Source organism: Cornus florida, unplaced genomic scaffold, assembly GCF_030987335.1.
Source record: "Cornus florida cultivar Cherokee Brave unplaced genomic scaffold, ASM3098733v1 CherokeeBrave_3.0.0_Hap2_Chr04, whole genome shotgun sequence".
In the NCBI taxonomy this organism is placed as follows: domain Eukaryota; kingdom Viridiplantae; phylum Streptophyta; class Magnoliopsida; order Cornales; family Cornaceae; genus Cornus; species Cornus florida.
The window spans coordinates 5,649,746-5,664,038 of NW_026775574.1; the positions used below are offsets into that span (position 1 = coordinate 5,649,746).

Sequence of the window (14,293 nt, forward strand, 5' to 3'; positions counted from 1 at the left end):
AAATAATTTAATAGAAATTAATTATGTATAGAATTTATTTTTTTCAGTAAGTGGAAATTCATTATATATATATATATATATACACACATACAGTACACACGCACTAGAAAGGTAAAGCATGAAAAAACTAAATGGTTACTTCAGTAAATGGTATACCAGCAATCATTTTTTATTTAAAAAACAAGTGTAATTAATTGAGCCAAAAAATTGATAATCATCTCAAGGCATACAACACTGCAAAGACGATTTATATATTCTTGAGTTTAATTATATTTTTCTTTTTGGGGACTAACCTTTGATTGCCCTACTTTTTACTCTATTTAATCTTTTTTATTAGTTGTATAAGTTATCGTGTATGTATATATGAAAGTTGCAGCAATATGGTTCAAGGTCAAAGAAAATAAATTATTTAAAGAAAATACTTGATTTTAGGAGAATAATTTTTAGTATTTTGGAATAAGTATTTGGAGGGTATTTTGGACCTAAACAACAGTTATTGATGCCTATGTAATTATTTTACTTAATTCAACTAAAATGAAAAATGAACTTTTAAAATAGATCATTTTATTATTTAAAACTACTAACTGTGTGTAAGTGTAATTTTTCCATTTCAATTTTCTCAAATGCAATATTATTATTTTTAAACCGAATTAAGAAGCCAAATGAGAACCGAAAAGCAACTATTGGGCTCTCTCCCCTTTGGCCCTTTGTATGTGTGTGTGAAAATAGAGTGATGTAATTGTGAAATGATAAAAGTAATACTAGGGTGTCTAATGCTCCAAAACAAGTAGGAGCAATTAATAGATAACAAAAGTAAGAAAAAGAAACCAAAGCGGCAAGAAGGCGTGACAACCTCTTGACCCCACTAACTTTAGTAATTGATTCATTCGGTGGAATATATTAATAAATAAATAAATAAAAACTTTTCCCAATCATTTGGTAAAACCAAGTAAAAAACATTTCCTTACTTCAAAGGTAAAAATTCCCATGCAATTCACCTTGTGCTTTGTTGGCACTTTAATTCTTCCCCATCTCTCAGTATAAATTGTGACAAGAGCTTCCACAAAAATCACACATCTCTCTCTGTATTGAGTAAAGGTTAAAAAAAAACTTGCAAAGATGAAAATGTCATACATAGCAGTAGTAGTTTGTGCTATGGTTGTGTTGCTTCTTGGTGGAGCTGAGGTGTGTATGGCAGTGACTTGCAACCCGACGGAGCTGAGCCCGTGCGCGGCTGCCATCACATCGTCGAACCCTCCCACGGCCACCTGCTGCAGCAAGTTAAAGGAACAGAGGCCATGCCTGTGCCAGTATGTCAAGAACCCTAATCTCCAGAAGTTTGTCAACTCTCCCAATGCTAGGAAGGTGGCTACCACTTGTGGCTCTCCGTTCCCTAATTGTTAGACTACTCCTTATATTGCGCGTCTACACAGTTAGGGGTGTCTACACGTACAAGTCCTAGCAACGTCTTCTGCCCCGATGATGTGAGACGTAACAATTATCTGCTACTTGGCTAGTTGTTCTTTCGTATGAGATTTATCGATCTTATATTATACTATAATCTATATAGAGTGTGGACTTAATTAGTGGTAAATGGGGGACTAGTATTGGTTATAATGTTCTTGTTGAGTCATATATAGAGTTATTGTGGGAATTAATGGCTTTTGCTAGCTTGTGTATTTCTGTTTGCTGCTTGTAAAATGTTTACGTGTGCTGCATGTAATGAGAATAAATTTCAATATTCAATATGTTTTCTTTTATCAATTTGGTGGGTGATTCAAGCAATTTATGATCAGACTTGATTGATTAAGGCCGTGTTTGGTACAATGAAAAACAAAATAAGGTAATATCATCAAAGAAAAGAAAATAAAGGAAAAGAGATGATAGAATAGTGTTATCGTGTTTAATTAATTAATGAAGAAAAAAAGGGGGGAAAAATGGAAAAAAAAAAAAATCATTTCTGTTACTCTCTCATTGAACGTCGTCAAGTGAGCATCTAACGGTGGTAATTAACGCCACCTACCCAACATATTCTTGTCATCGCCAAATCAGCAAATGATTAAAGAAATTTACTCAATTACAATTTGTTTTACCATATGTACCTTTTGAATAACCACTTTATACGTTATACCTTATACAATATATTACTAAAATTATATTATTATACCATTCAACTTTACCTTTTGAATGAAATTAAAATACATTTTTTTTAACTCTGGTAAGTTTTCTTTATTATTTTGTTCTTCCCTCTAACTTGTATATCATTTGTTTTTCTTCAACCCCAAATCTTATCAAAAGCCGAAGAATTGTTCGTATCAAAGATAAAGATTCACAAACTCACCTTTTGATCAAAATAAAATTTTCATTTTTTAATTGTTCTTTTGATCTGCATCGTTTTCTATAATTATTTTTTTGTTATGCATCTGGGTTTTTCAATGTTCAAATTTCAATCAATTAAGCCCATGAAGTAAAAGTCAAATTCATTAAATAATAGATATGTTGTTTATGTTTGCTAAATATGAATTTAACTTAAATTAATGTCAAGTCAGTTTTTTTACCCCCTCACTAGACCAATCCAGTATAAGCGTAACGGAGAGAGAATTTTTTCCTGGAAAAATGATGGTAGTAACTATTTTTAGAGAAAGAAAAGAAAGCAAAAAATTTTAATGAGTTTGCTATTATACCCATTTTTCATAAATATTATCTTTATAAAAATACTAAAAGAGTTTTATTAAAAATGCTATCTTTTCTTTCTATTTCCATTTTTAAAAAGAGAACAAAACAACTCATCAAACTTTTAATGTATCCCTCCAAATTTTTCCATTCCCTTTCTTTTTATTTCAAAGTTTTTTTTATACCTAATACAAAAAAACATATCCCTCTATTTATTTATTTTTTTCTTTTCCTTTCATTTCTTTCCAGGGTAAGAGTGGGTATGTATAGGTGGCGAGATTTGGAATAAAAGGAAAGATAAGGAAATGAGAGACAACTTGTCCTATGCTTGATTGACCACGATGAATGAAAAGATGAGAAAAATGTGGGACTAAGAAAGGGTTGGTAGCCCCCAGGGGTTTGGCCTTGCAGTAAGGAGAGGGTTTTGATTCTAATAAATCTAGGGTTAGACCCCAACACTCTTATTATAGTTCTGACTAATTTAGTAACGTAGTTGTAAAGTCGGCTCCACTATTTTCAATTTGTTACCTTAGGGTGGATTTAAAGGGTCTGCCCAAGTGAGTTCTAGATATCAAAATAAATAAATAAATAAATAAGGATCGGTACCTTAACAGTGGTTTTACTATTTTCTCTAATGTGAAGGAATAGGAGGGAAATAATTACTATTTCTTTAATTTTTTAATTTAGCAGCTTTCTGTCTTTTCTTTCTGTCCTTTTCCTTGTTATATCCATTTAACCCCCGACTCCCACGTGAAAAATACATAAGAAAATTCAAAAAATAAAAAAGGAAAAAAGAAAATTTGAGGCCAAGTTTGCTCTTAAATCAAAGTGCAATATATATATACGGACTCAAGTCTAATGTACGTCCACCGGTCCACGTCCAGCTACCTTAATATGACTTTTGCTGGAAAGTGACCCTAACCAAGATCTTCAAAATAGTTTTTACTTAATTGACTAAATAACCAGAGAGATTAGAGGAAGAAAATTTTCCAATTTTTATAATATTACTTTGAAATTTATTAATTCAAAAAATATTATATTACTATTTTAATAATTTTAAATGAATATTAAAACCACAATGATAATGAAACATTACCAAAAAATAAAATAAAATAAAATAAAATAAAAGGGAAGAAGAGAAATGCCTCATATTATTACTAATCTAGTTTGATTCAACTCCATCCAATTACCAAACATGGCCAATGTTTCTTAATTTCCATATAAAAGCTACTAATTAATTGCAGGTATGATGCTGTAACCCTTAACCTTGTGCAATTGTACTCAAATAAATGATTTCCATTTATTATTATTATATATTTATTTATTTATTTTCAAGGCTAGAATGTTAGAATTTAGTTGTTAGAGGAGAAGGATAGAGTGCAAGACTCCAACACAGACTCCCAGACACGAAGAAGAGCAATTCCATTTATCATTTGAAAGGATTTGAAAGTAGTATAGAAATCAAGGCTAATCTGTTATTTGAATAGATGAAGTTTCAACCCTTGCTTTTTGTTGAAGAAGCAGAGTGATGGGTAGAACTCAAGGACTTGATTAAGTTTTCTGATAACAGCTTTTAAAAACTTTCAAAACAAAGAACATCTCTCAAAAGCTCCAAAATTTCAGAAAGTTCTGAACCAAACAAAATTTCAAACTATATCAATTTTTCAACTTTTGTTTTTCAGAAATTTGAACTAAACAAGCCAAAAGTTTTTGCCCTCTCAGCACATCATCCAAATCCTATGAAGAGTGTAGAGCATAAATGGGGATATTTTACAATCCTTTCATTGCACTTGATAGGAAAGATATTGACTAAAACACATTAATTAAAAAGCTCTGCTTTAAGTTGGTACATGTAACAAGAAAATGACATAAATACAATACCAAGGTAAAAAAAAAGGAAAATAAAAATGGCAAAGGAGGTAGACAAACATAGTGATACTTTTTTCCCAACACAAGTCATTTACCTACTTTACCTACACTACACAGCTCAATAATATGACTTCTCATTTCTCACAATTTTATCAACAAGTCACCAAAACTGTGTTCACTAACCCCCATATATATATGATTAAACCTTCTCAAATTCACCGGTTCTTTGATGGTGCTGGTCCTCTGAAAAATTAGAAGTCGTCATGCCAAGTCCTTCATTGTGGTGCTTTTCCCATCCACCGGTATCAGCCCTAGAATGGGCCCAATAATATAGGATAGACCCAAACATCGATAACAATGCCAATGCAGCCCCAGCACCAAACACGCCTTTCCGGAGAGTGGAGCATGATAACTCCATCCCACCAAAGATTCCTCGGTACTTGGTGTGGTATGCATTCTTCGCTGACCCTGCCAATAAGCACGCCTCTGCCCCCAAGAAGCTTACCCTGCTCATTCATTTACAAGTTACTTAAGAAAAATGATAAACAATGTACGTTGTTAAACGGTAGCAAATGAGCCTATAACTTATTTCTAGGTACTGCAGGTTTAACAAGTTAAAGCTTAATTGGCTTCAATTCGGGTTAAATTGTACCAGGAACAGTTGAACCATATGTGCAACTGATGTAACATAACACCAAAATATTACTCATCTGAATAAGAAATGCCGGGAGTAGATATTGCTGGCATGAATTATGATTTTGGAATTCGTTGTGGACTTGTAAACCATTAAATTTTATCATGAGAGTATATTCAACACACCAAGAAATGCTTGATTACATGACTGATTATTCAACCAGCTCGGGTACAAGCTGAACTCATTTAAACGTCCAAGAACCAAACATAAGCATGCAGGCCACTTAATTGAATGCATTTTAACAACTTCTCAACTGAAAAATTCATGCAAACCAAACTTAATTATAAAACTCGAATATCCAAGCCTGCTATCTTGTTTGAGCACCAAGAAACCAATTATTTACCATTATGGCGAGAAACAAATCATGTGAAAAGAGTCGCATACACCCTCTCCTTTAGAGAAGATAAATCACCAGCTATTGCCTAAGCCAACTTGACATTGTGAAGTAATGCAAAAGACTTCATAACTAGTTTCACCAAATAAAATGCTGCTTATCACATCTTTATATACACATACATTACAATTAAAATGCTGCTCTCTCTAATCAATCTAATAATATGATTTTTTTGTCTAGAAATCATGTGAGGAGTCATATATATACCCTTTTACAAAAGATAAATCACCAACTATTACCTAAGTCCAAATCCCAAGCCTAATAAAGGAACTAAAGCAATCCAACTAAGGGACAATAGTTCTTTAGTTAAACAATTCTTCACCCAAAATCTAATGATGCAAACACTTCAATGAGATAGAAGAAAATTCATTCAAAAGGGAAATGTTGGTACAAAATCTCTCTTCTTCTTTTTTCAAAATTTTTTTTTTTTTTTCTACTTAAATTGAAATGACATTGTCTAATTAGGTGCTTCAAATGGATCAGAAAGCAACAAAATGCTACACTAACAGGATGCATTTTCTATAAACAACCCAAAAAGACGGAAGATATAAGCAATAATGATAGCCTCATCCTATCAAGAACAGCATAAGTTCCATGCCAAAGTAGATGTTATCAAAAACATAGCTGTGTAATCAAATACACCGATGCAGTTTGAGACTTAAAAATTATTCCCTCTACTTAACTTGTAATAAGTTCAAGGAAATAAAAAAACACAAAAGGTGTGAAATTGTTTAGAAAAGAAAAATGAAGTAATGATAAGATAAAACTTTCCCGCTAAAAGAAACTTGTATTGATATTTGGTAATAAATACAATACCCGAAGCATAATTAATTCACTAAAAGAAACAAATTACTAATATAATGAGATAGGGAGCCTCTTCTCCCACTGGGGACCTTAGGCAACAACCGCCTTAATTGCTTTATGGTTGAGACACCCCTGACAACATATTGATTTGAAATATGTTTAAGAGACCGAAATTAAAGGCCAATTGAAATTTTGAATTCAATTAGTTAATCAAGTGTGATTGCAAGCCAGTAGGATCCAATTAACTTAACTAATGCATAAAAAACATTTTTAAATTAGTCGAAACTCACTCGAACCACAGCTACTCAATCAAAGTGATTAGCATCCTTCTTCCAAATAACATCAAACTAATTTACTATAGAATTAAGTTTGGAGGGTTGGTCATTCAAATATACAATGCCAAATAATAATAATAGAATAACAGTGATGTAGATCAGTTGGTCCAAAATTTATAATGTTTAATTATAGCAAAGGACCACATTACACCGGTATGTCACGTGTGCATTATTGCGAATTCATTATTTCCTCCATGAGAGCTGACTAAATTAGCCCAAAACTGAACCCTATATATATATATATATGTGCATACGCAGAGTATCGACATGATTAATTATGATGATGTAACGATCCGAACCGTTTGAGCAGAAGAAAGTACTAGTAATTGACAACTGAGACATGCTAACAAATGGACGGTAAAATAATGATATTGAACGAAAATAAAAGATTGGGGAGAGGATAAATTAGTAAATTTACCAGGAGAAGATGAAGAAGAAGATGGCACAAGTGGTGTAAGTCCGACCCATAAGCCCTTTGCCGAAGCAGAGACATTTGGTAACGCCGTTAACCAGCGTCTGGCTGATTAGCAACAGCCCGAAAGCCGTCAGTCCGTACGCCGTTGACGCGTCGGAACCGTATACACAGTAGGTACGCTCATCGTATTTGTCCGGTACCACTTTAGCCTTCAAACAAAAATTCCATAGAAAACCAAATTAGACAACATGTAATAAAATCACAGAGAATAAGTGTGTGACTGTGTGTAATTAGAAAGATACCGTGCTTCGTCGACGTTCGGCGCCGACGGCGAGGACGAAGGCGATTAGGTGAAGAGAAGTGACGATGGCCAAAATGGAGACAGAGACCGCCATTATCGCCTCCCTCTCTCTCTCTAACTTTCTCTCTCTACTCTTTGTTTTTTTTTCTCACTGTATCTGTCCACTCACTCACTCACTCACTCACACTCGATCTGCTTTTGACAAACGGGTCTTATGGCTTTTGGGCGGGTTCTCACTTTGAAGGCTTTGTTTGGGAGGCGTGTTTTGTTTTTTTTTTAACTTTTTGGATGTTTGCTTGTGTGCGGTGATTTGTTTGGATTTTTAGGGATGATTCATCATCATAAAGAAAATGTGGGACCCGATTTTCATTACCAGTTTTTGATTGACAATTGATTTTTGAACAAGATATAGCTGGACTTGGGTTGGCCTGTCAGGGTGCCGGTTTCCCGGTTGTTTTGACCGGCTATTGAAGGTCACTTGCTGTCCTGTTTGTTGCCCAAGGAAAAAGAGGAAAGAAAAGAAAAGAAAAAGAAAAAGAAAAAGAAAAGAAAGCAATAGAGAAGGCCAGAGGACACAGCAAGGCCCAAAACTACAATGACACCATGCTGCACCTGCAAGTCCATTTCACTATACAAGCATGAGAAGACCATTTTGCAACAAATGGGCCCCAATTATTCACCAAATTCTAAAAAACCCTTTCCACCGCTTCTTTCCTATCCAATCCAACAAGATAAAAGTTGGAAAGCTAAAAATGTGTTCACATATACTGTGTATGATTTTTCATAAGCTCAATATATATAGTCGCTTATATATAATTGAGGAGGCCCCGGATGACATGGGCCAGGTCCGACTCGCAAAACACAACCTTCAGTCCGAACAGCTGGGTCAGCCCATAGAAAGACACTGCCATATGGGCCGAGCGGGAGTAAGCCCATCAAGGGTGACCAGGGCTTACAGAGGAATAGGCCCAGGTCCAGCAATTAGTAAATATCTTGTAAATATCTTGTAAATATCTTGTAAGTATCTATAAATAGGAGTTGGAATGAAGAGGAGGGGGATCTTTTTGGGGGTTGAGGTGTAAGAATTCTAGAGAGAGAAAGAATAGAAGGAGTTTCTTGCATCTTCAATTGGCGCCGTCTGTGGGAAACGCATGAAAGTTTGGTTGATCAATGAGGAGTATCGAATGGATTCAAACCAATTCGGTTGATCGAGACTCGATCTTGCGGATTTGAATCCAGATCTGAGCGATTGTGACCTACTCTGGAGGAATTACGATTCTTGAAGCTTTGGCAGGAGTGACTTCAGATCTACGCAACCACGAGTTGCTCGATTGTGGCAGGATCTGACGGATTTAGAGTTCAGACAATTCAGATCTTGTAAACAGTGAGCATAATTCGGAGAATTAGAAGCCAGATCTAAAAATTCCTACTCACGAAGCTCAGATCTACTCGCGAACTTGAGATTAATGCCTTTACTCCGTTCGGGAATAATGATAGGTGAAAGCTCCAATCCGATGGAGGCTGTCCAGCAAACAAAGCTTGAAGAGTTGATGAACTTGATTGAAGCTCTCAGAAAAGAAAATGCAGAATTGAAAGCTGGACTGCAGCATCGGCAAATACCCGCAGTTTCGCATCCGCTTCCGGTCGGAGAAGGAGGTGTTCCATCTAGTATCGCGCATCAAGGCGATCAGAACGAGAACAATCAGTCAGCTCACCACCGTGATGAAAGGATGATGGACAATTTGCCGCCTAATGTTCGTCGAGTTGAAGATCACGAAGGCTCGACTCACGTTGATCCGCAGCGGGAAAGGTTTGACCGAGAGGAAGTGATGGAGGTAGATCGCCGTCGAGTAGCGTCGCCTTGGCAGAGAGAGTTCATAGAGGAACGGTCGTTCGATCCGTCTTACCGGCCCTCCATGGTTACTGTCACTCATCACGGTTCGGAGGGCAGAACCGTAACTCACAGAGCTACCGCTGGACTCCAAAGAGAGAATGAAGCTCTCCGATCCGCAGCTCGGACGGTGGATTCACCATTCACCGACGAGATCTTGAATGCGCCGCATCCAAGGAAGTTTGCTATGCCAGTCTTTATTCTGTTTGACGGAACAACCGATCCGATCTATCATGTGTATCATATCCAGTTGAAAATGGCCCTGAATACGGAAAACGACTCTTTAATGTGCAAATGCTTCCCTACAAGCCTGGCCGGACCGGCGCTCAGCTGGTTCAAAAACTTGCCTAGGAGCTCCATTGGCAGTTTCAGGGACCTGTGCGATCGGTTCATAAGCCAGTACTATGGGAACAAACGCCCGCCGAAGGACATCTCGAGCCTGTTCACGATGCGGCAACACAAGGACGAACGGCTCCAGGCCTTTCTTACCAGGTTTAATCTCACTAAGAGTATGGTAATCGAATGTCATCCCTCTACGGCAGTTCAAGCCTTCAAGTTAGCCATGACACGCGGAACTCCGTTTCACACCAGTCTGGTAGTGAATACGCCAGCTACCATGGATGAACTCAATGAGAGAGCCGATGGCTTTGTGCGCCTCGAAGAAGAGGAGGCAGCTAATGCTCGGACAACGTCGCTTGTGTCGACCGAGGAAAAGTCCAAGGCAAAGATCAGGCAGAAGCAGGCTCAGCCGCAACGTCAGACCACTTGGAAGGCCGAAAAAAGGTCCAGGGAGGAAGAGTTGATTACTCCGCTGAAGGTCACTCTGGCGAGGTTGTATCAGGAGAACAAGGACAAGTTTCATCCACCACTGCCAATTAGACAACCCCTCGAACAGAGGGATCAAACTAAACATTGTGCTTTTCATTCTGATTTCGGACATCAGACTAACGAATGCAGGAACCTGAGGAGGCAAGTGGAGATGTTGATAGCTAGAGGGGAGTTTGCGAGTTATGTTCAAGGCTCGGTGATGGAGCAGAATCGACCAGTGGAACAAATAAAAAGGAGTCATAAACAAAGCTCCCACAATTCGCAACCAGTTCGTATAATCAATGCTATCCATGGTCGACCCGAGCCTAGTGAAGAGCCAGATGAGCTGCTACGGGTGCGCCTGCGGCAGGCGCAGATGAAGAAAAGGGTCGGCAATGTGACCACTCTACACCAACAGAGCCCGTCAATGCAGATAAAGTTCGACTGGACAGACCTGCAGCGTGTTCAACTGCCTCATGACGACCCGTTGGTAGTCAGTTTGACAGTGGCAGATTGCTTGGTGCGCAGAGTTCTGATCGATCCTGGGAGCAGTGCGAATGTTATGCCGAGGGACACATTTGACAGGCTCGACATTAAACCAGAGAGGCTCAAGCCCACCGGAAATCCCTTATTAGGGTTCGATGGGAAGAGGGTGGAACCCGTCGGGATGGTGGAAGTAGAAGTTCAAGCTGCAGAGCGAGCTCTTATGGAAACTTTTATGGTTGTGGAAATTCACCCCTCGTATAATCTCCTGATGGGAAGAGGATGGATTCACAGAGTCCGAGGTGTACCCTCAACTCTGCATCAGGTCATGAGGTGCCTCGGGCCCGATGGAGATAAAGTGATAGACATTCGGGGGGATCAGGTCGCAGCCAAAGAGTGTTATTCCGTCACACTAAAGCATGCTGGGAAAGGAAAGGCGCCCGTCCGGTCGACAAGCCCCAGATAGCAATTACAGGAACCTCCACTCGAGCAGAATAGGGTGGAGGAGTCAGCCGACTTGACCGAGGAGCCCCTTCTGGATGTGCAGATCGATCAGTCCAGGCCAGAACGAACTACCAGAGTGGGTATAAGACTGACCAGAGAAGAGCAGCAAGAGCTAGTGGATTTCTTGTCCCACAATGTCGACGTATTTGCATGGAGTCACCTCGACATGCCTGGAATTAGTCCTTCCGTATCCTGTCATTCCCTGAATGTCAATCCTAATTTCAAACCAGTGAAACAGAAGCAGCGAAGATTTGCTCCAGAACGTAATCAGATCATAACGGAAGAAGTCAATAGGCTGCTTGATGCGGGATTTATCAGAGAGGTGCACTACCCTGAGTGGTTGTCCAACGTCGTTGTGGTGCAGAAGAAAAATGGGAAATGGCGAGTATGCATTGATTTCACCAATTTGAACGAAGCCTGTCCGAAGGACAGCTTCCCGTTGCCTAAGATTGATCAAATGGTGGATGCCACCACCGGGTATGAGCGTTTAACCTTTCTGGACGCATATTCAGGTTATAATCAGATTCCTATGGACCCCGCAGATGAAGAAAAAACTTCTTTTGTCACCGAGCGAGGAACATACTGCTACAAAGTTATGCCTTTTGGATTAAAGAATGCGGGAGCAACTTATCAACGACTTGTTAGCAAAGTTTTTAAGAATCAAATGGGTAAGACTGTCGAAGCCTATATTGATGATATGGTGGTAAAGAGTAGGAAAAAGGATGATCATCTGAAGCATCTGCAAGAGGTATTTGATGTACTAAAGCGATATGGGATGAGGCTCAATCCGACCAAGTGCTCGTTCGGTGTGAGTTCCGGGCAGTTTCTGGGACACGTGGTCAACCGCAGGGGCATCGAAGTTAGCCCCGCTCAAGCAGAGGCTTTGATTAAGAATGCCGAGCCAAAGACGATCAGAGAGGTGCAAGCCCTAACAGGACGAATAGCTGCATTAAGTCGATTTATTTCAAAGTTGTCAGACCACTGCAAACCATTCTTTGACACGATTCGGAGCCATGGAAGGCAGGTCTGGGGGGATGAGCAACGACAGGCATTGACTCATTTGAAGCAATATATGCAGAATCCACCAGTCCTGTCAGCCCCAGAACCGGAAGAAAAGTTATTTCTATATCTTGGAGTATCTGGTGTCGCGACGAGTGCCGTTCTGATTCGTTGCAAGGAAGGGGTGCAATACCCGGTATTTTATGTAAGCAAAACACTGATGGAGGCAGAAAAAAGATACTCAAAGGCCGAACGGGTGGTACTTGCACTTGTAAATGCAAAAAGAAAGTTAAGGCATTATTTTGAATCCCACCCCATAGCTGTTCTAACAACTTTCCCAATCAGAACGCTCATGCACAAGCCAGAGCTCTCGGGCAGAATGACAAAGTGGGCCATAGAGTTGAGTTCATTTGACATAACGTACGAGCCGAGAACAGCTATTAAAGGGCAAGCGGTGGCCGATTTCCTACTAGAATGTGATGCCGAAGATACGGAAGAGGACCTTAGAAGCGGCTCTTGGAAACTTTTTGTGGATGGCTCCTCTAACCAGATGGGGGCTGGGATTGGGATCAAACTGCAAACCCCAGAGGGTACTTCCTTGAGCCAAGCACTCAGACTTGAGTTCCGAGCCACCAATAATGAAGCGGAATACGAGGCGTTGCTAAATGGATTAAAGTTGGCCAGAGAGCTACAGATCGAAAGTTTGACAGTGTATAGTGACTCGCAGCTGATTGTTCGACAGGTAAATGGTGAGTACGCAACCAAGGATGACATGATGGGGGCATATCGTTCTGCGTAGAGCCAAGGACTTTGCAAAGATTGAATTCATACAGTTGCCGAGGGAACAGAATGCAGATGCAGACCGTTTAGCATGCAGTGCTTCGAGTTGCGGTGAAACATTGGCGAGGGTGATTCCAGTGGGAATAGTGACCCAGCCGTCCATTTTCGAAGAACCGATGGACTCGGACCCTTGGCAAGTCAACGTCATACCGTATGAACCGAGTTGGATTGACCCAATCATTACCTATATTCGAGATGGCGTTTTGCCTATGCAAAGGGATGAAGCTAGGAAACTCAAAAAGAATGCTGCCAAGTACGCCATCGTGCGGAACCAGCTGTACAGAAGGTCCTATTCTGGCCCGTACTTGAAATGTGTCACCCCCGCGGAGTCGCAGCAGGTATTGCGAGCTATTCATGAGGGTGTGTGTGGCAATCATTCTGGGGGAAGATCGTTAGCGCATAAAGCAATGACACAAGGGTATTTCTGGCCAAACATGTCAAGAGATGCGGAGGAGTTCTCTCGAAGGTGCGATAAGTGCCAACGATATGGACCAATGATCCACCAACCACCTGAGGAATTGCACGTAATGGCCTCGCCTTGGCCTTTCGCGCAATGGGGGATGGATGTGGTCGGTCCTCTGCCAACTGCAAGAGCTCAGAACAAGTATGTGTTACTGGCCACGGATTATTTCACTAAATGGGTGGAGGCAGAACCGTATCCTAGCGTGACTCAGACTCAAGTGAGACGATTTATCTGGAACAACATTATCTGCCGCTTCGGTGTTCCCAGAACAATAGTCATGGACAATGGCACAAACCTCGACAGCAGGCAAGTAAGAAAGCTGCTGGAGGAGTATGGAATCAACCAGAAGTTGGCTGCAGTAAGTCATCCTCAGGCTAACGGACAAGCAGAAATCACAAACAGAACCATTTTCGCCTGCATTAAGAAGAAGCTGGAAGATCATAAGGGGAAGTGGTTGGATGAACTCCCGAACGTTCTATGGGCTTACAGAACCACCCCAAGGCGGCCGACTGGGGAGAGCCCGTTCGCAATGGCGTATGGTACCGAAGCAGTTATACCAGTTGAGCATTTAGTCCCCACTATCAGAAGCTTAGCATGGAGTCGAGATCAGAACGACAAGATGTTAAGATTGAACCTCGACATGATAGACGAAAGGAGGGACGCAGCGGCTATAAGGCTAGCATCGTATCAGCAAGTGCTGGCGAATAGTCACAATAAGAGAGTAAAACACAGGGATTTTGCCTCGGGCGATCTGGTTCTGAAAAGAAAGGTGGGGATGGTCAAAAAAATGATGCCACCCTGGGAAGGCCCATACAGAATTG

General features: G+C 39.9%; 2 protein-coding genes across 2 annotated transcripts; one reads left to right on the forward strand and one right to left on the reverse strand.

Annotated features, from left to right (window-relative positions):
* The first annotated feature begins 1,087 nt into the window (after positions 1 to 1,087).
* Positions 1,088 to 1,758, forward strand: LOC132305560 (non-specific lipid-transfer protein 2-like). Its single transcript, XM_059803189.1, has one exon. The coding sequence runs from the start codon at positions 1,120 to 1,122 to the stop codon at positions 1,402 to 1,404; it is 285 nt and encodes a 94-aa protein (XP_059659172.1). The 5' UTR covers positions 1,088 to 1,119; the 3' UTR covers positions 1,405 to 1,758.
* A 2,720-nt stretch (positions 1,759 to 4,478) lies between these two features.
* LOC132302588 (uncharacterized) lies at positions 4,479 to 7,786 on the reverse strand. The gene is made up of 3 exons (XM_059799495.1): positions 7,487 to 7,786; positions 7,188 to 7,393; positions 4,479 to 5,048 (listed from the first exon to the last, which is right to left on the reverse strand). Exons 1-3 carry the CDS (start codon positions 7,577 to 7,579, stop codon positions 4,742 to 4,744), a joined length of 606 nt encoding a protein of 201 aa, XP_059655478.1. The 5' UTR covers positions 7,580 to 7,786; the 3' UTR covers positions 4,479 to 4,741.
* Positions 7,787 to 14,293: the final 6,507 nt, after the last annotated feature.